Source organism: Pongo pygmaeus, chromosome 17 (assembly GCF_028885625.2).
Source record: "Pongo pygmaeus isolate AG05252 chromosome 17, NHGRI_mPonPyg2-v2.0_pri, whole genome shotgun sequence".
Taxonomy (NCBI): Eukaryota; Metazoa; Chordata; class Mammalia; order Primates; family Hominidae; genus Pongo; species Pongo pygmaeus.
In genome coordinates this window covers 56597581-56623724 of record NC_072390.2, presented here as the reverse complement: position 1 = coordinate 56623724, position 26144 = coordinate 56597581, and the positions used below count along the sequence as shown (strand labels likewise).

Below are 26144 nucleotides of genomic sequence, written 5' to 3'. Positions count from 1 at the left end.
GCTGTGAATACACACATAAACCTAAGGTAAATGTTTTTATACATACTCTGAACACAGAAAATGCTTGCACTTTACCTAGAGAAATACAAGGAGAAATGGGCTTGAATGGTCTTAGTTCCCAATTCTGAAAACCAAGAGAATCACTCACTGACCTAGAAGGTTGCCTTCTTAAGGAAGATGAAAGAGGACAGCAAATAAAGTGAAATCATTCTACACTGGGTTTAGGTGCTAAAGTCAACATAGAAAGGAAAAACAGGAATACAAATTAAAAAAAAAATTACTCAAGAAAAGCCCTTGAGGAGGCAGCACATTAGAGACATGTATCTCTTAAAAAGTCCAAAATCAGAAGCTTTTCCCTGAGCAATGACACAAGAAAACCCTGTTACTCTGGTTAAGCAGCAAATGGTTTGCACTTAGAAACTATGATATAGATACCAAACACTCAGAATTTTCAGTTTTGGGATCACATTCAGCGTAGTAAGATGCCATGTTATACATGAGAGGCACTTGATATCTGAAACACTTTTGAGAGAGCCACTGTCACATTCGTTAGAGGACATGTATTCTTTAGGGGAAATTCAAGCACAATAACCACACCATTTTCCTCCTTCCATTTTTTTTGTTTCTTTTGTTTTGAAATCCGCCTAAATATATATAGTTGAATTCCCTTAAGCTAAAGGCAACTGGTCTCTAACTTAAGAATAAGTGACTATAGAATCAGGTGTCTCTCTGCCTAGACCTGTGCTTTTCCTCCTTGAACACTGCAAGTGCTAAATAAGGATTCCCTTTAAATGAACAGCAGTGCTATGTCCCTAGTATCTTGAGCTGGAACTTCTGAACCTTCAGAACCCAATCTACTGGTTATTTATTTTTTTACAGTCATTCTGAAAAACAAAAACCTCTGTCTCTAGTTAATCTGCCAAGATTTAATTAATTAGATTTAGTATGTATTAACATTACTGGAAACCACACCCCTTTCTCAAGATTTTTACTACCAATAAATGAAAAGGAAAGATGACAGGGAAAAGCAGAAACAGGAAATGGACTGCAGTATAAGGGATCACCAGTGAAAGGCCTACCTGTGCAACTGTACATGACCCAAACTATATGACCTCTATCTTTCCCACGTATACAATACTTGAAAGCACTGTAAAGATCACTTCAAGGCCAGACACGGTGGCTTGTGCCTGTAATCCCAGCACTCAAAAGGCCGAGGCAGGAGGATTGCTTGAGGCCAGGGGTTCGAGAACAGCTTGGGCAACATAGTGGGACCTCATCTCTACAAAAAATAAATTAAAAATTAGCTGGGTATGGTGGTGCATGCCTGTACTCCTAGCTACTGGGGAGGTTGAGGCAGGAGGATCACTCAAGCCCAGGAGGTCAAGGCTGCAGTGAACCATGATTGCACCACTGCACTCCAGTGGCGCGCAACAGAACAAGATGCCAAAAAAGATCATTTTGGCATAGAGAAGGGTTACAATGATGCAATTGCAAAGACAATGACCAAAATAAAAGTGTTTTCCAGTGGAAAATTTGTATCACTAATACGTGGGTGTTGCTAGGCAACAAATATTGCAGTATTTAATCTCTACCCTTCCTAAGGAATTGCATGATGAAAGAAAACAAGCTTTTGTAGCATTCGGATATAATAGTTGTTATCTAGTAATTCTTAGTCTTCTTTTTGAATGTTGTTTCTTTTATGCTGAAATATCTGTAATTCTTGTAAGTATGTATCAATCTACTCCCATTTTTTAAAAAGTTGGTTCTACTATCCATAATGATTAATGGGAATGTACTAAAATTACCATAAATCGATTAACAATATTGCATCATTATAATAGATGGCTACAAGTGACAAAAAAATAGATGCTGGTCATCTGAATTTGAATGCCTATGTGATTTATTAGTATCAATACTTAGACAATATATGTAGACATGTGAGTTTCAAAGAGAAAATAAACTCCAGAGATCAATTAAGAAACAACTATGCTTTTATAATTGTTATTTGAAAAGATTTGCATGAAGCTAAGACCTTATTTAGTATCCCATGTATGCTTCAGTGCCTAAACAAGTTCCAGTAAAATTAAACATCCATAGGTAACTCTTATTTTGGAGCACAAATTACATATTTAAGGAAATCTAAGAAATATCATGAACATTTTCAAGTTCATCCCTTAGGATAAAGAACATGAAATTCTGGTAAAAAAAGAACTGAATCTGTCTGATAAGTTAGAACAACTAACAAGTTTTATTTTATTTTATTCATTTTTTTTTTTTTTTTTTTGAGACAGAATCTCACTCTGTTGCCCAGGCTGGAGGGCAGTGGAGTGATCTTGGCTCATTGCAACCTCTGCCTCCTGGGTTCAAGTGATTCTCCTGCCTCAGCCTCCCAAGCAGCTGGGATTACAGGTGCCCACCACCACGTCTGGCTAATTTTTGTATTTTTAGTAGAGACAGGGTTTCACCATGTTGGTCAGGCTGGTGTCAAACTCCTGACCTCATGTGATTCGCCTGCCTCGGCCTTGCAAAGTGCTGAGATTACAGGCATGAACCAGTGAGCCCGGCTGAAAACAACTTTTTATGTGGTTCAGTTTTCTCATCTATAAAATAGGGATAACACTAAAACATACTTGTATTATCACAGTAATGGTTATTTAATTAAAAATGGGAAGCATTGCATGAAATACATTCCAATAAATGGTGAAGCTGTTATTGTCCCAAACACTGTCAATCACTGTAAATTGGAGAGCTAAGAAATGATATTTAAAAAGTTCATCTACATATTCATGCTGCAATAAATCTCCAGTTTTACAAATCTAAGAAGATGGTGATCCTTAGACTGTCAGAATAATTCAAATATTTGTTCTTAACTCTTATTTTCATGTGGCAGTAACTTTCATTATCAAGGTTATCAACAATCTATCCTAGTCCAAAAGAGCCTGTAACAACCAAGTCTAAAGTAATGTTAATTACAGGATTTCTATATTGTATCTACTATTTTAATGAAGAACTAGAAAACAGGAACCTAGGAAACAGACTTAATGTTTCTTCTCAAGAATTATAATAATCTGTTAATGTGTATAAAATGATCCTTCCAATGTCTAATTTAAGAACATGCCCACTGCAACTTTACCAATTCGTTTTGCCATTCATATTTTCTCTATGAATAGAAGAACAGGTACACGCCAATAACTCAAAGAGCTCTCAGCAACTTTCACAATGTAACCACCCCTAAGATGGGGAGAGGGGAGAGGCAGATTTCATTTACTAACCCTTGCAGTAGTCAACATTAGCTTTGTAAAGCAATTAACCTTTGACATTATATTAAAATTATATCAGAAATGGATGTTTTAACCTCAATGTCAATCACTTTATAGGTGTGAAAACTGAGGCCCTGAGACTTTGGTAAACCAAAGTCCTTCTATTACTAGCTCCCCTAAATAATACTATGGTCCCCTAAAAACTACTACTTTTTATCAACCTCTTTTTCTCTTCCATTTTTAATAAAGAAAATTAAGAAAAATGGTCCTTCTATTTTTAGATCCAGCAAGCAAAATGGGCATCTTATGCAAATTAACAATAGAATTTCAAAACTAGACCACTAAAATAAAGCATGCCACTAATTCATTTTACAGAACTTGAAGGCTCAACTTTAAGCTGGAGCACATTAGCTGAGTGGCAGTTAAATCTTCAAAAATGCTACTTAATTCCTCTCTTTTCTGCATATGCAACTCTCTCCTCCTGTCAAGAGGCAGAATCTATTTTTTCTCTCTGTGAATCTGGGCTGCTCTTGGGACTGATTTTAAGAGGCCTGCCACATCTGCCTTCATATCCTTTTGGGGAAATCAGTCACCATGCTGTAGAGCAGCAGTTTGGGCAGGAGTCTGAAATGATGACAGAGGAAGTGGAGAGAGATAGTCCATGCAGAGAACACCTAACTGCCAGACCTGTTGAGTGAAGCTTTGCTGGACCTCCAAGACAAACCCAACTATCAGTCGAATACAGCTGAAGGAGTAAAGCCAGTTAATGTTACAGCAAACAAAAAAACCTCACAGCTGGGCTCTAGCTAAATTCCGGACTGAAGCATCCTAAGTAAGAAATAACAAATCATTATTGCTTTTTCAGCTACTAAGTCTGGAGTTGCTTGTGTAGCTACAGATTACTGAAATGAGTGTTGGGCAGCAGCATTAATTTCAAGTTTGGAGTTTTAGCTCCATTATATAATTCTCCAGGAAAATAAAGGAGAAAAACCAGAATCTACAAGTATAGAATAAGGAAAACCCACAAAGGAGAGATATTTCTACACTTGTAGATAGAGATGGAGTAAGATAAAATATAAATGACCAACTATAATGGGTAAATCCCCTGCTACAGAAATGCAAAGACACAGAAGTTAAGAGTTTCTGACTTTAAGCATGTTGTAACTAGTTGAGCTTAAAAAAAGAAAAAAGGTGTACACACAGAGAGATGGGCCGTGGCCAGGAAAAGTTTGATTGACACTAATGTAGTATAGTGATGAGCAAGACACTGAAAAGATCTGGTTTAAAAATACTAAATATGGGAGTCAAAACATTTGGGTTTAAGTCTTGGTTTTGTCCCTTGTTTGTCACAGATGTCAAGTGGTCATGACATCTCTCTGGCCTTTTTTCCCCTATACCTCTAAAATATTCTGCTCTGCTATATGTAGAGCAAGATCCACCTTTAGCTAGCTGGTAGACTTTGACGAGTCACGTACTATTTGAATCACAGTTTATTCTCAACAAATGACTGGTTACAATTAATGACCCATGAAGCAGATTCTGAGGTGGCCCTTGTAAATCAAGACTGGTGTTCAGGGAAAAACACCTTTTTATTGAGCTAGAAAAAGAGTATAAGCTAACATCTAGAGGCAGGAATTCCTTTATGTTCATTAAATATTTTTTAAGTATATAAGGCATTGCACTACTAGGTGACTGACAGACAAAGCCCAGCCTTCCGGAAGTCTGTATTTGAGGAGTTATAAGGGAATCTAAATATCTATTTCTCCTTTTTTTTTTTTTTTTTTTTTTTTGAGGTAGAGTCTCACTCTGTTGCCCACTGCAACCTCCGCCTCCCAGGTTCACGCCATTCTCCTGCCTCAGCCTCCCAAGTAGCTGGGACTACAGGTGGCCGCCACCACGCCTGGCTAATTTTTTGTATTTTTAGTAGAGACAGGGTTTCACTGTGTTAGCCAGGATGGTCTCGATCTCCTGATCTTGTGATCCACCCTCCTTGGCCTCCCAAAGTGTTGGGATTACAGGCGTGAGCCACCGCGCCCAGCCCTGGGAATCTAAATATCCATAATAAAAAGCAAAACATCAGCTAATGTGGGAAAAGTGGGGGGTGGGGGGAAGGAAAAAAAGAAAGCAAAACATAAGTGCAAGTCGTAATAAAGGTAGAAAATATACAGAAATTTAGAGAAAGATGAAGCAAAGAGCATTAAGAGCTCTTGGAGGACAGGTTGGATTTTTGCATGTAGAAGTTTACAGAAGATACATTATTAAGAAGATTGATTTCTGGGCTGAAGAAATGACAGCAGCAAAGTTGTCACTATGATGAAAGAGAACAAAATATTTAGAGAAAGAGAGTATTACGCAACAGCTTGGAAAGCAGCATAGAACACAATATTCTAGAAGGCCTTAAGTTGCCAGAGATTGGACTTCACTGTTAGGCAATAAGGAAACTGCACACACCTAGGTATCATAAAGTTAAAAAAAAATGGGTTAAAAAGGTTAAAGAAACAAACACGGCTTGGTGAGATACTGGTCACTGGCTGAGGGAAAATTCAAAGCAGACAAGCTTTGAGCTTGGATGATTAAGAAAATCATTAAGTGAATGTGTAACACAAGGAAGGAATTCACAGGAAAGAAGGTGACGGCACAGAAGAAAAAAGCGCCTAATTTTTCCATTTGCTAACCATTTTCACAGTCATCCTTATTACATAATTCACAATTAAAATGGGTTTTAAATCTGAAGTTTACCATGAAGGGGTAATCCCTCACTTATCTGTGGATACTGCTAATAGTAAGTCTATGGATAGACCTTTCTGGTATGTGATGTGGATTGCTTTTCTTAGCTTCTAAACTTTCCCAGCACTTCATCATTCACCAAAACCCAACAAGTGTCCAAGTTTCAATTGCCAAGGCCTCTGCTGGATCCAAAACCATTCTCAAGAGGATGTATAATCACCACTGACTACAAAGAACAAAAATACCTATGCTGGCGCTCCAGAAGTTAGTCATTACTAAGAAAAGCAAACGTTTTGGAATTAGTAACGTGTGAAACACGATTCACTTCAGCTGGCTGGTGAGATGTCAAAAAGACTTGAGAGAAAAACAGAAAAGATGTCAACTGGCAGGAGAAATGCATGGCTCTCCAAGGACTACGGGGCAGTACATGGAGAAGGTGAGAAAAATGCACTGCACTCAGAGAACTTACCTGGGCAAACTTGTGAATCTGTTCCACCACTGCAGCAAAAAGAGCATGGACACTCTCATCAATCAGACTCTGCATGTAATGCACAGCCTCTTCATCTGACAGGTCTAAACGGAATTTATCCTGAACCTATAAGACAACACTCTTAGTCTTTACAATGAAGAAAAATAGGGCACATTTTGAACAGACAGAATCAAACTGATGCAGATATTACAAGGTAACATGAGCTATTCCCATGGCAAATAAATGACCTGTAACTTATTAGAATTCTGAATGGCATTCTTTGGAGTGTGGAAGTTTGCTGTTTTTGTTATATGCTCTGTATATCACCTCGTTCTTGTTGGTTGTAAACAGTTTTTAAGAAAAAAGAAAAGAAAATAAGAAATATTTCTTAGGGCCCTACATCTCAAAAACAGAAAAACTGCTCTTTTAACTAAAGGTGTGCCTTATTTTTTTGAATAGTAAACTCTAGATTTTGAATAGTAAAATCTAGAGTTACTATATATGATTTAAATTGTGGCATGTTTATTAATAATCCACTTTATCCCTGTTATTCCTTGTGAATTGGATGAAGCAAGGTGAGATTATATTAATATTCTCCCATACCTTCAGTGTCTATATGAGAACAGGAACAATGTCAATCACTGACAAAATAAACAAAATGTGATCTTCTAAGGTTTCCTTTCCTATTGAATTTCCCTATATCCCTGCACAAAACTACGTCAATAGGTCTATAGTTTCCAAAGATAAAATAATTTTTTAAGTCTTATTTAAAGCTACAGTTGATTTTCAGTAGCATTAAGTACTAGAAAAACTAGTATGTATATTTATGTGCGTGTATTTTATATATACATAAAAGTCAATGTTACTGAAGAACTACTTTGTGCAAAATGCCATGCCAAGTATTACACATGCAACATTTCATCCGACTGATACGCAAACATACAGTAGATAGTATCTCATTGATAATATGCAGAAATTGAGGCACAGAGAATTCATGAAGCCAGCTCAAGAACCCTTAACTGGCACATGCTTCCAGACAATCCCACGCCACCACACACAACCATTACAGACTACTCCTTTCTCTTGTAAATAACCCACATATACTTCTCAAAGACAGGCTAGGAGAAAATGGGGATTCCAAGTGGATAAAGTGTGGTCCACATTTAGTGTTTGAAGTAGGGTTTCACTACTAGAAAGCTACAAAGAAGAAAGGACAAACAGTGCAACAATCCACAGCCCCAGCTCAGTGCCCTCGTCTCTTCACTGTACTGGAGGTATACCAGGTGATCTGAGAGTGCTTGAGCCGCAAGATAGGGGGAGGTAAAAGAGAGGTAAATGTAAAAAGTGAAGACAAGAACAATTTGGTGGAGGAACATCTAAGGCTGTATCCTCAATGAACTAGCTCTCTCATTTCTGGATCCCAGATAATGACAAACATATTCCTTAAGTTCGATCTTTTGATTTCCTTAACTTCTACTTACAGAGAGAATATCTGACAATTTTGGAACTATTTTTAAGGAAATAAAAAATTTACAGAGCAGGAGAATCAAAATAAACTTTAGCCCAATTTATCAAAGCTTGCATACTTACATAAGTGCCTGAATTACGAAGAGAAGGTATACACTTGGCATAAAAATAAAATGTTATTTACCAAATATGAAAATATTCTCTTTTATACCAAAGGGTTAACTGTATATAAATAGTTATTTGGTATCAGATTTACTGACTTATGTTAGGCTGTCCTCTAGGTTCTTAAGATTCTTAACACACACACACTAACTGTTCTAATACTTAAGGCTATTGTAAATCAACCACAAGTTTAAATATGAACTTAAAAAAAACATTCCCCATCTTTGGAAGCTACAGACCTATTGAGGTAGTCCTTTATAGGGATACAGGGAAATTCTATAGGAATGGAGACATATGAGAAGATCTAGTTTAGTTTTTATTGCCAGTGATTGACATCGTTCCTGTTCCTCCACAGGCAGTGAAGGTGTGCAAGTAAATTAAATAATTTCTATTGATTTAAGTTCACTGACTTCTAATGCCATAACTCAATCTGCTGTTAAGCCTACCCAATTAATATTTCATTTTAGCTACTGTAATTTCAGTTCCATAATTTTCATTTTGTTCTTTCTTCCTAGTTTTAATGTCTCTATTGATAGTCCTATCTGTTCAGTAATTACGCATTTATTTCCCCTTAGGTGCATGGACATTTATAACAGCTGCTTTAAAGTCCTTTTCTGTGGTCAAGGGTCATCTCAGGGTGTTTCTACGGATTGTTTTATTTTTTCTTTGGCTTAGTGTCACATTTTCTGTTTATTCACACATCTAGTTCTTTAAAAAAAAAGAGAGATAATAGATATTCCAAATGGTATGTTACAGAGACTATGAATTCTGTTGTGTTCTTGTGAAGGTTCATCGTAGTTGGCAGTTAACTTGGCTAAATTCAATTTTAAAATAAATCCTCCCTATGATGGACAATAGCTGAAAACTCTGCTCAGTTCTTTAAGCTTTGGGCTGCTGCTTCCCCCTCCCTGTGACTGCAGGGCTGGAGTAGCAAGCAAGTTGTCTCTCTAGATATGAGAACCTATTCATGTGACTGTGGGCATGAACAAGGAAGGGGATAAAACTGGCTGCAGAAACTTGAGAAGTTGTTATATTCTGGAATATAGAAAAATTATACAGAAGAGCTCTTCATTTATGTTACTTAAAAATTACCTTTTTCACAGTTTTATCTGGTTCAAGTGCAATATCTGGAATGTTTGCATCAACCATCAAGGAAAACAAGTTCAAAATCAGATTAGAATACCTAAAGAAGAGCAGAAAAGACAAAAATAGCAACAATTAAGAATTCTGCATTTCTTTCTCATATTAAAAATACTTTAGAAGTAGTGGTACTCGGATTTCTACAGTGATTACTATTATTCCAGCAGAAAATTCATCCGTTGCTATCAATGAAATGCAAGCCTTGACAAATATTTTATTTTGGGGACTTCATATAACACCATTTCTAAATCCTACACCATGGGACAGACCTTTGGAGTAATCATCTAATAATGACATTCTTTTCGTTTTTTAATAAGTATATATATATTTTAGAAGGGATCTGAGGAAGATCTACTTTATGTGTAATTCGCATTTTGTAACAATTAAAATTTATCTGTTTTTGCTAGATGAAGATAACAATCTGCTACTTTAAGATGACCTCAGTGTGTCATGGCTAAATGAATGAAAGGGAAATAAAATCATCCCATGAATCACTCATGAGTATCTTCCAGATACACCAATCATCATTTCAGGAACTACAGTGACTGACCTGGATAAAAGTAATTCTATAAGAAAGAAAAAATTGCTAGTACTCTGCTGCATTAAAAATGGTCAAGATATCTAAATAACGATATCTTCGGAGTATGCTGGCCTCCAACAGGAACTAACAGTTTCTCTTCACCAATCCTCAAACTCTTCCTCTTCCTCCAAAGAGAACAAATGTTACTATTCTGAATGGTCATTTCCAGAGGTGGGGCCTTCTGGGGAAAGTTTTAAATAAATCTCCACTGGGACCTCTCCACTTTGGGTAGTTATGTTCTTAGTGGCCCCTCCTTAGCACTGATAAAAAGAGATTCAGGTTGGATCTTCAGGATGGATGTAAGGAAAGCGTTGGTTTTAGGCAATGAAGGGTTTTAGCTGTTTCAGTAAAAATGTCAACCAAGTGTCCTGCAGTGTCTTCTCTAGGGGATGGAGGCAGGATCTGGGTGATGCAGGATCTTTATTCCAGCTATCTACCTATCTATAATGATAATAATAATAATAATAATAATAAAATACAAACTGTTACTTAATACTTAAATGTTTAATAAACTGTAATGATAATGGAACTTTTATAGAAAAATGACTATCCATATAGTCAAATTATCTATTTTATCCTCATTTCTGAATTTTATATTGCCAATAAAAATCAAGAGGAACTATAATGAAAAACTTCTACCTATATGTAGTCTAATCAAATCAGGCCCTAACCCACTTAAACTCTTCGGAACAAAAAGTTATGATAACAGCTAAACAGCTTTAACCTAGCTTTAAGTTACTAATTTCTTTGTGGGAATTGATAAATGCATACCACAGATGTTATTCCATTCCTACTCATGTAATCATTTTATTCATTCAACCAACAAACATTTACTTAGTACTCACTATATCCACTGTTGTAGGCACTAGGGATACAGACAGTGGTGAACTGAACAAACAAGGTCCTCACATTCATGAAGTTTACATTCTGGAGGAGGGTGTAAACTAATATAATGAATTGATAAACATGATAATTTTATGTCTGCTTGATTAAAAGATTTAAAAGAGAAAAAAACAACAACAGGAAAATGGGTCAGAAAGAAAGAGGCATCTTAAGGGGGTATAGTTTTATTTGAAATGCACTGAGAAGCAACTAAGTCTAAGGAGTGGAGTAGTAACACACGTTGATAGGCATTTTTAACAGTTCACACTGGCCATCTTGAAGGGAGTAAGAATTGAAGTAGAGAAACTATGTCATAGACTTCCAGGTGGACAGGAACCAACATGGGGGTTATGAGGCTATATTTTGGAGATGAAATAGATGATTCTTGTTGATGGTTTCAATGGAGGTAGGGGTGAGAGGATAGAGAAACTGAAAGACACAAAGGATTTAGCCTAATGGGACACTAGTGTTATTCACCAAGATAAGAGAGGCTAAATGGAAGAGGAACAGGATTTTAGGCAGGGATTCAAGAATTTCGTTTTAGACATGTAGAGTTTGAGGTGCCTACTAGATTTTTAGTAGAGATGTCAGGTATATCTCAGAGGAGATACGAAGGCTAGTGATATTAGTTTAAAGTCATCAGCACTAAGATCATATGTAAAATCACAGGACTGGATGAAAATGGTAAAGGGGGTGAGGTGTGGGCAAAAATAAATGTCCAGAATGAAACCCTTTATAATGATAATGAAGGTTCTACATCAGAGGTTTCCAATATTTGGCTTCCCTGGGCCACAATGGAAGAAGAATTGTCTTGGGCTATACATAAAATACACTAACACTAATGATAGCTGATGAGCTTAAAAAAATAGCAAAAAAAAAATCTCATAATGTTTTAAGAAAGTTTATGAATTTGTGATGGGCTGTATTCTAAGCTGTCCTGGGCCACATGTGGCCTGGGGGCCACAGGTTAGATAAGCCCTTCTCTATGGAAATAGAGATAATTCACTTGACAGGGCTTCAAGGAATGTGATGCCAGCAGCGTACAATCAGCTGTTACATATTATTAAAAAAAAAAAAAAAAAGATACTCTTTCAACTAACTCTCCATCATTCGTACTCTGTTTTGTTGATTACATAGGTACATAATTTTTTCCCATCTTGGCATGGGGAAATCTACCAGAAGGTAACATAAGGAGAAGAATACAAAGTCAGTTTTGAAAGAGATATATTAGAAGTTCTCCAACTTGGCTGTCCATTAGATTCACCTTGGTAGCTTTTCAAATGTATCAATGCCTGAGCCCAATCTCAGACCAATTAAATATGAGGGAGCCCAGAACTTTCCCCTTGCCACCTCACCTACAAGCTCCCCAGGTGATTCTAATGGGCAGCCAGGATCAATGTCAAAAATCTGCCTTTACGGATGTAGAACGTGATGTTCCTTTTAACAAAGGTAATTACTAATGCTTTCTGGATTACCTCCTGATTTAAATTTAACCATCCATGCTTCTATTGTTATAGCAAAAGGAAACAGAAATAAATATAAAGGTTAGATATCCACACACTTTGTGAATAATTTGTCACTACCTTTGGTATTAATCTTTTACATCTGTTGTCATTAACCTGAATTTTCCATTTAAGACACAACAAGTGAACCAAAATAGCAAGTGTTTACTTAATAGGGCAGTCATTTAATGTCCTACTCAGAAACACAAATTTAAAGGCCACTTGATTTTTTTTTTTTTAGATGGAGTCTTGTTCTGTCACCCAGACTAGAGTGCAGTGCACGATCTCGGGTCACTGCAACCTCCACCTCCCAGGTTCAAGTGAGTCTCTTGCCTCAGCCTCCCAAGTAACTGGGACTACAGGCAGTGCCACTACGCCAGGCTAATTTTTGTATTTTTAGTAAAGACAGGGTTTCACCATGTTGGCCAAGCTGGTCTCGAACTCCTGACCTCAAGTGATCTGCCTGCCTCGACCTCCCAAAGTGCTGGGATTACAGGCATGAGCCACCCCGCCCGGCCAACAAACCAGTATTAGACAACCTAAGGGTAAGATAAAAAAAAATAATAATAATAATAGGGCGGGAAAGCGTGCAAAATCTATTCTAGCAAAGATTGCAAGATGGAATGTGATACAATTAGGGTTTTTAGAAAGAAGCAGGTTGCATGTAACGTTCAAGGAAACTGCACTCTTTTTCTTACCCACATTCATGCCAACTATCGTGCTACGCTCTAGTCATACAAAGATAGTTTAAATTTTTCAGGAAAAACCTTCATTACTGAAAATAGAAATCCATTAACTACACTGAGGTTCTTATAGTATTTCAAAGGTCTATTTCCTCTACATTCTATTTTGCATGACAGCAAAATCAGAGTTCCTGTGAAAGTGTTATTTAATAAGTGTACTACTTCAAAGAGAGGAAGCAATGTAGTTAATGATGTATGTGACCAATAAATTCACCGATGTTTGGTGACTAGGCAAACATCTCTGAGACAATATGAGAACCTTACTTGATACAGTTAAATGCATTTCTTTTTTTTTTAATTTTTTTTCTTTTTTTGAGAGAGTCTTGCTCTATCGCCTAGGCTGGAGTTCAGTGGTGTGATTTTGGCTCACTGCAACCTCTGTCTCTCGGGTTCAAGCGACTCTCCTACCTCAGCCTCCCTAGTAGCTGAGATTACAAGCGTGCACCATCACACCTGGCTAATTTTTGTATTTTCTTTTTTAGTAGAGACAGGGTTTCACCATGTTGGTCAGGCTGGTCTCAAACTCCTGGCCTCAGGTGATCCACCCACCTCAGCCTCCCAAAGTGCTTGGATTACAGGAGTGAGTCACCGTGCCCAGCTGGTTAAATGTATTCCTTATTTCACTATTGAAAATTTTCACCAAAAAATGTAGAAAGAACATCTTTGTAACATCAGTGTCTAAGAATGGTGTTTGGCATAAGTGTGGGTTGGGAGAAAGACTTAATATGTACTGATTAATAAGAGATGATAATGTGTTTTGTAACCATTTATAACTAAGTTCAAATGGACTACTCTGCTTATGTGGTACAATGTTATTCAGTGGATTCTTTGTGAAGAAACTGATCAATTATCAAGAAAAACTATAAAATAACAGGGCTGATCATACCTATAAAGCCTAATAAAAGTGCCGATAACCTTAGCTCCAAACAACTATCAGGTTAATTCTTATATCCTGAAGGCATTTTTTCAACCAACTAAAACATACTCTGAAATACAACATTAAAAAATAAATGTTGGCCTGGTGCGATGGGTTTATGTCTGTAATCCCACCACTTTGAGAGGCCAAGGCGGGCAGACAGCTTGACTCCAGGAGTTCAAGACCAGCCTGGGCAACACAGCAAGACCCCACCACGTCTCTACAAAAAAAACACAAAAAATTAGCTGGGCATGGTGGCATATGCCCGTAGTTCCAGCTACCTGCAAGGCTGAGGTGGAAGGATCATCTGAGCCCGGGAAGTCAAGACTGCAGTGAACCATGGTCATGCCACTGCACTCCAACCTGGGCGACAGAGTGACAACCTGTCTCAAAAAAAAAAAAAGTTGATCAAACAATTTAGGTCCAGATAATATTAAGTACAAGGAAATTTTTAAAAGTTAAACAGTTTTCATTAAAACTTTGCATAAAATTATTTAGATTAATCTCTCTGTGGCTTTTCTTTGTAATGAGGAAGTCAACCTTGGCTCTCCATTAATAACCTGCCTGTTTTCTTATTCTATTGAATTGCTACTAATCTACTACCAATGACAGTTTATAAAGCACATTGTTTTCCTTCTGCTTTCAATAAGATAGAGCACCTTTGACATTTCTCTAGTTATCATTCCTTACCATCTTTTCTGCCACCTCCCTGAGATATCCATGGTTCGACCTAGTTTTCTACGGGCTTTGACTATTTTAAATTAAAAATCGCAGATATTAAATGGCACTCTCATCTCTCTGAAAGTGCTTCTGCATCACCAAATAAATCTAAAGAGCACTGATTTTCTCATTACTCTTTTAGCATTTCTGGAGGGTAAAACTGAGCCATTCTGCCACCCGAAGGATAAAAAACAATTTGTAAAATGACTGTTACAGGGTTTGTGATACATGGAAGACTGAGTTGACAATGAAGAACTAGTCACTGCATAAATGAAACCTGATTACTATAAGAAAACCAGTCTCCTAGGACCAACACATCAACATTAACTGGGAACATGGCCTCACACTAGACTCAAAGCAGGAATTCTGAGGGTTCTCATACAAATACGAAGAGTTCTCAATGAATAAACATACAATGAGTGCCTACGTACTAAACACTGTATGAGTAATTGATGTCACAAAGGTTATGAAGTCAAAGGAGACAGAACCCATGTGCACTGGCAACTTGCTATCTATTGGTTATATTTTCACCTGGAAGAGCATGTATGTATGTTTCCTGGACTGGGATTTTCTGCTGGACTAAGAAAAGTTCATTTTGCATAGTTGGGCTGAAAATAGCATTAGAGTCAAATGATCCTGTCATTTTTGACTAATAATCATCAGAGCCATGTCCTGAATTTACCAAACATGACTTTTATTTTTCTTCCTGATGACATATGATAGTCAGTCCTAAGTAAATTAGGAAGAAGGAAGCAAAGATTTAGTGGTGTTGAAGAAAAAAGGACAGAGAAAAAACATTTTTTGTAGCAGAATGACTGATGAGGTGTTAAAAAGAGATAAAAATAATATTTAACATTTACCACAATCATTGAGCAAACTTCTGAATATTCCTGAAGAGTACCCAAAACTAAGGCTGCTAAAGAATAAAAATGATTGAACTAATATCACTCTAAAGAAGTTATATCCTATATTCTTTGATAAAGAAATAGGAAGTCAGCTAGGGAGAAGGAAGAGAACCCAGTAGGTGACTGTAATACTCCAGGACTGTCTTCAGGCAGATCTGAATGGTATGAAGTTTCTTAACCTTTTCTCTATCTCAGTACTGTCAAAGTACACTTTATTAAAGTGACATCGACCCCATTGAGTTGGAAGCCTCCATGTTTGCTTCATCTTATGTGATGCCAGCTTCCTAGCTGGTAGGATATAGTAATAAGATATGGGAAAGCAAGATATGTCTTTTTCCTTTGATATTTGACAGTTTGTCAAAATTGGTATTAAATGTAAGATAGGAAATATTGTTGCCTTTGTCATTTTGAAAAAGTGATCAATGCTAAAGAATGCATACATTTAAACAACTTCTCTTGTTCTATAAAATAAAATAAATTTACCCAAATTCTCTGTGCCAAGCAAATCAACTTACCTTCGCAGGTGGAGGAAAGCCGTGTAACACTGTTTACGGAACTCTTGGTACTGCTCACTCTGTGTGCCCCCCATTCCTTCTACCATTTCTTTATTCAGCTTCATTGGTGGAGGAAGAGGCTTCGGATCCCGACCCAAAATATATCCAAAGTCTATGTGGAAGAGTTTGCCTGGATGTTGACAAGAAACTCATTTGTTTCCAGAATTATCTTAAAGAACTGGGTAGGGGATATGTCACACAATTGGTATAAACAGTGTCTCTTCATAAAGAATATTAGTTCACGATGAAGCCTATTAAATTCTTCGATATTTCTAACTGCAGGCTTGAGAGTGGCCTTTGGAACATAATTAACTCATTTTAACTCATTCATTCAGATGAAACTATGCCTAAAATCATGTCAAAGTAATGGTAATCTAAAAATGTCAAATCCTATTTATAAGTCTTCAGAATCAAAGATGGTCAGAGCCTGGATAACTTTTTAAGGTATCAGCAGAAAGTGGAATCTTGTAGAAAATTTTTTGTGCTAAAGTTTAAGCACAGTGCCCTTCATATAGTGGAAAATTATTTCTTTAAATATTCCTGAGATGAATCCTTCTGCTAATTTATTATTACTCAAAAAAAATTTTAGAAAGGAAAAATTTTAAAAACCATATTCTTAGCATAAATACCAATTTAGTTACAATAACATATCACCTATCATTTTAATCTTGTTAAATTTTACTAATACGTAACAAAGACTGACACATAAATCTGTTTTCATTGTATAGTATGTAAGAGTAATGTACAGTATAAATCTGTTTTCATTGTATAGTATGTAAATAGCAATTTAGTTGTAATAATATATCACCAATCAGTTTAATGTTAAATTTTACTAATCTGTAACACAGATTGATTTACAAATCTGTTTTCATTGTATAGTATGTAAGAGTAGGCACAATTATGAGGTTTCACGCTGTACATATTTAAGATCATAAAATGTCAACACGGGGGGGTTCCATTTCCATTAAAAGAAACTACTGAATGATTTATGACTGAAAAACTACTCTTTCGGAATCCCAAAATGGGCTTCAATGGTCTCTAAGTACAATGAAACTGATTTAGAGGGGAGATCAATATACTTCACCAGATTCCCAAGGAAAGTCCATAATTCAACAAATATGAGGAACCAGTTTTACAAAAGTGAATTTGATAACTTCAGTACCCACTGGAAAAGCAGCATCCCTATAGTCTCGTAAGGTTCAAGGGGAGTATGTTATGATTTCAGTTTTCCATGATCTGATGAAAAGTCCATGATCAATTTCTGTTAACCATTTTACCACCTTCAACTAAACATGTGTCCTCTGTTCAACTAAGTTAAGCAATTCTTTTGGTACTTTATTCTCATTTTGAAGTTCTCACTTATCTTTTACCTTGTTGGATACACACGATTCTGCTCCATAAGAGGTAAAGAAATAAGAAGCTCACAATATTACAGGTGTAGATACACTTTCCTTGGTTTTATTTAATTATTTAAATAATGTTTTGTTACCAAAACACTTGAACAGATGACCAATCTGGTCAATCTCTGATACAAAACTGCCATCATGCATGGTTTATTTAATGGGCTCCATGCTTTTAATACGAAACCCATCCCAGTTTTCTTCATGTCATTACAGGAATTACTGGAATTCCAATATTGGCTACGTATCACTGTTTACAAATGAAGAATGTATTTCTATCCTTCTTGTCAGAAAACTCTTAAACAACAGGATTACTACTAAATTAAAAGGTGTAAAAGATTCAGTATCTAACAATGAAATTATATTATGCTTTGCAAGTTAAATAGCCATGTATTTTCAAAAGAGCCTATTAATGTAATGTTTTAAGAAAATTCATCTTTATAAACACTGAAGGGAATGTTTTTTTTTAAAGTTAATATCTGAAAATGCAACTTGTAAAGGTTCAAAAAATACACATAATGAAATTAAAAAAAAATGTTTAACAAGTTCAGAGAGTATGATCTTATTCGAATCTACCATCTTAAACAGTCAAGAAATAAAGTATACATAAAACAAACTGGTTGTTAACCTCCTTTTGTCTCCAACTTGTAAAACATAGGGAGTAAGAGGTGCTAATTACATTTTCCTGTTATTTGCATAAATAATATGAACTTATTTCTAAAATCGTAGTTCGAGGCATTTGTAATTCTTGGATTAAAGAGAATACACACTATTCTCTTTGACAGTATTTAATAGTAAAGTTTACTTTAAATTTCTATTTTGTTTAATAATTAAATGTGTCCAATGTGAAAACTGTATTCATTCTGTTTTTCATACCTCTTACTCTCCTCCTTCTACCTGACTTTCTTCTGCTGTTCCTTATAATCCAAACTCTATTATTTAAAGATTCCATATAATTCCCAACTCCAAAAATTCTTCCCTGACACTCTACTCCCGTGAGTTTCCCACTCTTCAATTTTTTATATATAACCTGGCATTTATTTACCATTTTTTCCATAAAATGCCTTTGTCTTAGTTGAATGTCGTATCTTTCCTATTGCCCTATCACTAAACCTAGAAATACAGAAGATAGCAAACAGCAATTTATTCTTATAGCAAAACCTATATTTTCAGAATTAAAAAGGCTCCCTACATTTATACTCTTACTCACTGTTCCCAATACTTGTTACTTAAACCCTTACAATATACTTGGTTAGCAGTATTTTCACTCAGTTAAAAGCATAATGATGCAACATTTTTCAATAGTAGTTTTCAGTATCAAAGATCAATAATCTATAAAGGCGAAAAGGAGCTGGCATGTGCTGAGATCACATAATAGCATGAGAGGGGAGGTACGAAGCTCTTTTATTAACAACCAGCTTTCAAGGGAACTAACAGAAGAGCTCACTCATTACCTCCAGCACAGTACCAGGCCATTCATGAAGAATCCAACCCCATGACCCAAACACTTCCCATCTGATCCCATCTCCAACAATGGGGATGAAGTTTCAACATGAGATTTGGAGGAGTCAAATACCCAAATTATAGCAAGTGGGAAAAACAAATTTTTGAAATATATTAACTATTTTCTTCTCTCTAATAGTATGAGTCCAAATAACAACTACATAAGTTTAAAAAAAAAAAAGGCATTATTCATCTCATGGTGGTAAAACAAACAAGCAAACAAAACCTAATAGCCCTTAAAGAATGTTTATTATGTGCTCAATACCAAGCAAAAGTCTACTTATCTCATTCAAACTTCACAGCACCACTAGGAGAGAGGTTCTATTATTATTTACAGATTCAGAAGAAGAGACTGAGTTACTGGCATATTATGTAACTTACCCACAGTCACCCAATGGGGGAGAGGCAAAATAAATGCAAAAATTTGCCTTTAGAGCCAAACAAATTAACCACTCTGAAAGACTGTTTCTCAGTCTAAAAAATAATCAATTTCACGTAAAATTAAAGAATAATACAGAAAATCAGGATAGAAGCTGTGATGTTAATACTGACTGACAATTTGACTGGATTGAAGGATACAAAGTATTGATCCTGGGTGTGTCTGTGAGGGCGCTGCCAAAGGAGATTATTATTTGAGTCAGTGGGCTGGGAAAGGCAGACCTTTAATCTAGATGGGCACAAACTAATCAGCTGCCAGCGCAGCTGGGATATAAGCCGACAGAAAAATGTGAAAAGAGAGACTTGTCCAGCCTCCCAGCCTACATCTTTCTCTCGTGCTGAATCCTTCCTGCCCTCGAACATCCGACTCCAAGTTCTTCAGTTTTGGAACTCAGACTGGCTCTCCCTGCTCCTCAGCCTGCAGATGGCCTATAATGGGACCTTGTGAATGTATCAGTTAATACTTAATAAATTCCCCTTTATATATATATATATATACACCATTAGTTCTGTCCCTCTAGAGAACCCTGTATTACAGGAGCTATATTGAAAGAAAATGTCCAATTAAGATAACAATAAGAATAACCATTTTTCTTTATGTTGAGCTTTCTGACAAAAGGTTCAAAGTGTATTACTCTAAAGTGGCAAGGAGGACAAAAAAGCTACTACCTTTCTCACAAATGGCAACTCAAGATCAGGAGGGCCATCCTTAGGACTCACAATGTACTTTCCATTTAGTACAGATACCAGTTCCCTGTTTACTTTTGTGAACATTTTTCAGTTATTTGCAAATGAATTTCAAATACTGATTGCATTAAAAAGTATACCATAAGCAGTGAACATATTTTTCAGTTATACTGCCTTCCCCTCTTTCCTCAAACTCTCAAAAATAAAAACAAAAAAATTAACCTTTCTCCAAAGAGCTGGGAGAAACTCAAACCATGTTTCATCTGAATCCTGTCACAACTGATTGCCCTAAGTAAGCTTTTTAAAGTTTCTCCTATGGACAATGACTCTTGGGAAAAAATCTACTATTTTTCAATTCCACACCACAGCCTAGCTTTGCAATTTCTTGTCCAAAGAATTCTATAGTAATAATAAAAAAAGAATTCGATAGTAATGCACTAATAAGTAAAATATCATTCACCCCAAATTTGTTTCAAAAAAACAGCGTTATAATTAATCACATGACAATACACTGACAATACAATCCCTACACTTTTACATTTATGGTGGATACACAGCGCCCTCTGCTGCACAAGCTGAGTAAACTTCAACCAAGCTAAAAGTATTCAAAAACAAAGCATGGGCCAAAAAAAGGTCTGGGAAATCCTTAACTGAGACTAATATTTTGCATTTGAGAACATTACTCTTGTATAGATTTTGACATTCTCTATATGCAGCGAGTCATTTTCTTTCACATGCCCAGAGTTCTTAGCTGGATCATTTTCTATTTCATCTATATTTACAGGGTAGAATAGTTTGTCTGGTTTAAGTCCCCAAAAAATATCAGTGAAATGAAATCTGCATGGCTCCTTCTTCTGCTCCATCCCCCATATCAAAGAATTGGACACAGATGATACAGTGGAAGTCCGATTACAATTCAAAACCACTTTAATCTAAAGCAGAATCTTAGACTCTAAACCTGCTTGGGCTGGCAAATGAGAACAGAAAACAAAGGTACTGTATTTTGCAGAATAAGAAAAATGTTACTTGATTATTAAAAAATGCTCCATCAGCCATTGAAAGATTGGACAGTTATGTAAGAGAACCCAAAGTTTTCAATTTGAAGGCATAATAAATGGACAAGTCTTCATGACAGTCGAGGCATTTTTTAAACTAAAAACATTGGAATATATTTCCTGCACTGAACCACATTCAAAATTCACTTTGAACTATACAAAGTCTATTTATAACATATATGAAATGTAACTTAAAACCACTTCGAAATACAGACTCTCAGTAAAAATGACTAGAGACACAAACTTTTTAAAATTAATTATTATAAATTGTTAGAACTTGAGGAATGCATTATACTTCTATTTGTCTTGACATACTCAGTCTCTCCTTATAGAATCTAATTTCATCCAAACCAAAACTAAAAACTTGAAAACATGTATCCAGTAAGAAAGATATAAAATGCTAACTGCATAATGTAACTGGATGAAATAATTACAGAGCAGTTAAGAAAAAATGAACTGCTGTTTTAATAGGAAAAAAATGTGCGTCTTACTTATGCACATTTTAGGGTAAAATCTTGGTTTTGAAAAAGCAAATCTGGGGCACCCTCTAGTGGAAAACTGTTAACAAAAGCTTAAAGCTTCTGTTTCTGAAATTTAATTCAATTTCCATTAAACAAGTAACTGAGACCTGGGCCAAAAAAGCATATTACGTAGATTCTTCCTTCCAGTTTCACTCTTAAATACCCCCATCAAAACACACATACACACACACACAAATACACACAAGGGCACTTTTCAAAGTACAATAGAAAAAGGTTTTTTACACTGTCTGATTGTTTATCAATTTCCAAAAAAAGAATCAAGTAGAACTTGTGAATATAACATTACAGATGTAATACTACTTTTTTTTTCCATTGGCAAATTATTATTTTTTTATTTTTTATTATTATTATACTTTAAGTTTTAGAGTACATGTGCACAACGTGCAGGTTTGTTACATATGTATACATGTGCCACGTTGGTGTGCTGCACCCATTAACTCGTCATTTAGCATTATTTTTATATTAAAGAATTCCATTGTAGTTGTAAATGATTACAATCTAGAAAAAAATGGAATCATTTTGGTTGCTTGATTCTTGTGGTTAAAAGATTCAACCAATAAAAAAGAGCTAATGAAAATAACACATGAAAACTTCCAAATTACAATTCTCTCCAAATACACCATAATGTTTTATAAATATCCTCTGCTAAATTAGCAAATCAGCCAAGAGTCTGCATGACACTCTGATTATATTCTTTTGGTCTTGGTTATTAAGGAGATTGACTGGCTTTGACACAGACATGACATCACCCATGCAAGTTCTAACAGATGATTCTTCATATGTAATAATTAAAAACTGAATATATGACATTCCAAATTATAAATTAATAGGGTCATTATATAAATAATTAGACTATTCTTGATGTATTATGTTAAATTATTATCACAATTTGGAGAAATACAAACAAAACAGAAAATGTTTTGAGAGAGCAATTTAAAGAGTAACGTAAACATCTGTTTTCTGCAGAAAGTTGAAGAAACTTGAATTATTTAGCCCAGACAGGTTCATGGAAGAGCAGAAGTATTTATTCATCATTAATTCAACACTGATTTATTGAACACTTTAGCTAGGTGGTGTTCAAGGTCCAGAGGCATGGGGGTAACCCCAACGGACAATGGTTCCTGCTCTCATGGAACTTGCATCCTGAATGGGAGAAGACGATGATAAGAACTCAACAAGCTCTAGGAGAGCAAGGATTTCTGTCTGTTCTGTTAACTTTGGTATTCCCAGCATCTACTAGGTGTTCAATAAATAGTTGTTGAATTAAACAAAAAAGGTAACTTCAGCTAGTGATAAGTGCTATAAACAATACAGTAATAAGTAGAGAGCATTGGAGGAAGAGGCAGATATGTTATTACATATCAAAGAGTTAGAAAGGGCTTCTCTAAAGAGATGCCATTAGAACTTCAACTTAATAACTAAAGTCAGCCCTGCAAAGATCTGAATAAATAACTTTCCAGAAAGAGAAAACAACAAAGGCTCTTGTCTGAGGCAGGAGTGGTTTGACATTCAGACAAATGGCCTGCCTGGACAAGCCACAAGGTCCCATCAAAGGGTTCAGATTTCATTCAAATTGTTTAGGCAACATATATTGGTTGCTTCAAGTGAGGTCAAAGTAGTAAAAATGAAGACAATAGGTAACTTCATTATCTATTTTGGAGTTGAGGAGTAGACAAGATTTGCTAATGAGTATATGAGATGAGGCCAAGAGACATATTAAGAATGACTTTGAGGTCTAGAGCTTGAACAACTGGGTAGGTGATGTTGCTATCTATTGAAACGGGAAAATGAGGTGAGAAACAAGTTTTAGGCAGGTAGTAGAGGAAAGGACAACCTTTTACAACTGGCCATATATAATGAGAATTTCAAGTAAGCATTTCGATATTTCAATTTGAAGTTAATGAAATGGACTGAGGTAAAAAGCTGTAAGTTTGGAAGCTGTCTACATAAAGATAAATACATAGGGCTAAAGAGTTGTCAGGACAAAGGGGACTGAGAATGATTATCCCATAGAACTCCAAGGGAAAAGCAAATAATTAAAGGGAAATATTAAAGTGAATTAAGCACACTTTGTAAGAGAAAGGACATTTTAACAATCTAACTAGAGCTATACAGTAAGAGACTAAGCTGCTTGTATCCATTATTGGCTTTCCATAAAAAGAGGCATTTCCAGTACAGAAGTGTGGGCAAAATGACCATCTGTAGGATTACTACTAAAGCAATTCTTACAAGGGAAAGGACTTTCCCTAAATGTTCTTCCAAGGTAACATTTAAAGGAATTTTTAAGACTCTCTGCTTTATCTTCACTTATGCATCTTTTTTTTTTTTTTAAGACTGAGTTTCGCTCTTGTTGCCCAGGCTGGAGTGCAGTGGTGCAATCTCGGCTCACTGCAACCTCTGCCTCCTGGGTTCAAATGATTCTCCTGCCTCAGCCTCCCGAGTAGTTGGGATTACAGGCATGTACCACCACGCCTGGCAAATTTTGTACGTTTAGTAGAGACGGGGTTTCTCCATGTTGGTCAGGCTGGTCTCGAACTCCCGACCTCAGGTGATCCACCTGCCTTGGCCTCCCAAAGTGCTGGGATTACAGGCGTGAGCCACCACGCCAGGCCGCAACTTATCTTGTTAGTAAATAGATTCAGGGGTAAAAACCATGGGCATATACAATGTATGTCTACTGGTAGTCATTAACTGTTACCTGTTTTTGTTAGCAAAAGGTTATCCAGGTGCCTGTCTCCAACTCCAAGTATATAGGTGATCACGCAATATCCAGCTGCAGTAACAGTTAAAAAAAATGTGAAAACAAATACAAACCAGGTTATATATTCTACTGAATATAAAAGCAGTTTGTGCAACTTTAGTATCAATTTGTTTTCTAATGTCTCTGGTTTCTCATCTAAATTCTCAAATATGCAATCTTTATGTCTGTCACTTGAAACTCAAAGTACTATTTAAAACAGAAAATCTTGTAGAATTCTGTTAAATTACAAAAGTCACTTGCATCAAAACTTAAGTTAGGTTCAGGAGACCTTAAATTATAACATGGGCCTAGCAATTCTAATATCAAATTGGACACAGTTAAAAGTCAACGGTCAATTATCCCATAACTCATAACCATGTTATCTATAAGATAACATAAGTAAATGCAGGGTTAAATTTTTTTTTAAGTCTGTGGAAAAATAATCTTGAAATGGAAGCAGATAGAAAACCAAATGCATTCATTTGAGTGGTAAAGACATTTATGAAGTTAACACAATAATCTTCTAAAGCATTAAGAAAAATTACATGATCAAGGCTAAAGGCAGAGACATTGGCTCTAGCTGTATTCTGTTACCTTTTTATTCTTAAAAAAAGTCTGGAAATTTAACATTTATTGAAACTACTTAAACAGAATTTAGCAAATAGCACCCTTTTGGAGTTTGTTTTTTTAACTATGTTTATTTCTACCATTAATAACCTGACAACAAATACAACTTGTAAACATATAAAACTATAGCAATATTTACAAAAACCTGTTTATTTCAACCCATGTGTAAAAACAAGATGGGACCACCTGTTAATGAACTTATAACCCTGTTCAAATTCAATGAATAATAAGGTTCATTTGACTTAGGTTCTGAAGGCCATTCCAGAAGTCCAAAAGCAACTTAAGCAATGGTATAATTATTGGAAAAATAGTATTAATTAATAATAATCAGAGTTACAATGTACTGAAGACTAGGCTCTTAGCTAGACATATCATATTCATCATTTCCAACCCGTTTAATGATGCCAGTTAAGTATGATAGCCATCCTTCAAATGAAAAACTTCAGGCTCCAAGAATTAATGGTATTGTTCAAAGTCACTGGACTGGGATTTGTGTCCAATGAAATGTAAGCAAATATAGATGCAAGGAAAGCAGTTTTAAGCAAGGGGCTGACTCAGCTAGGAGGTTAGCCCTTTAGGCCTTTTCTCCTTCCTGTCTAGATTGCGACATGATGACTGTAGTTGCAGACCATGAGGAAAAGGGCAAGAGAATCACAGAGAATCACAGAGCCTTCACCTGGTCCTAATCACCTTAAATAGTTAGAACAACAGCAATCTCTTATAACTAGTTTTGTCACAAAAGAGAAAATAAACTCTTATGATTAAGTCACTGTAGGTACATTATGTTAACTGCAGCTAAATGCAACGATAACATTTAGTGGTCCACTGAGGAGGACTTAAAGGGTATCTAGATGAAGGGAGAATAAACTACAGCTTGATGGTCAAATCTGGTTCCCCTCAGTTTTTGTAAACTTTATTTGAACACAGTCATACTCATTCATTTACATACTGGTTTGAGCATTACAATGGCAGGGTTGAACGGTTACACAGATCACCTGACTTGAAAAGCCTAAAATACTTCACTATCTGCAAAGCTTTAGGGAAAAGTCTTACTCACCCTTGATCTAGAGCATTGCTACACAAAATGTGATCCCACAGACTGGCAGTATCACTATCACTTGAAAG

General features: G+C 35.9%; 1 protein-coding gene across 3 annotated transcripts in view; it reads right to left on the bottom strand.

The window, feature by feature from the left end:
• Positions 1-26144, bottom strand: part of PIK3C3 (phosphatidylinositol 3-kinase catalytic subunit type 3) — a 127835-nt gene that overhangs the window by 8875 nt on the left and 92816 nt on the right. For all 3 annotated transcript variants that reach the window (XM_054460473.2, XM_063653610.1, XM_063653611.1), the window contains 4 exons: positions 24351-24425; positions 15989-16157; positions 9178-9268; positions 6457-6582 (listed from right to left, as the gene is read on the bottom strand). In XM_054460473.2, the coding sequence (XP_054316448.2) occupies positions 6457-6582; positions 9178-9268; positions 15989-16157; positions 24351-24425 (461 nt within the window). The remainder of the gene's footprint in view (positions 1-6456; positions 6583-9177; positions 9269-15988; positions 16158-24350; positions 24426-26144) is intronic.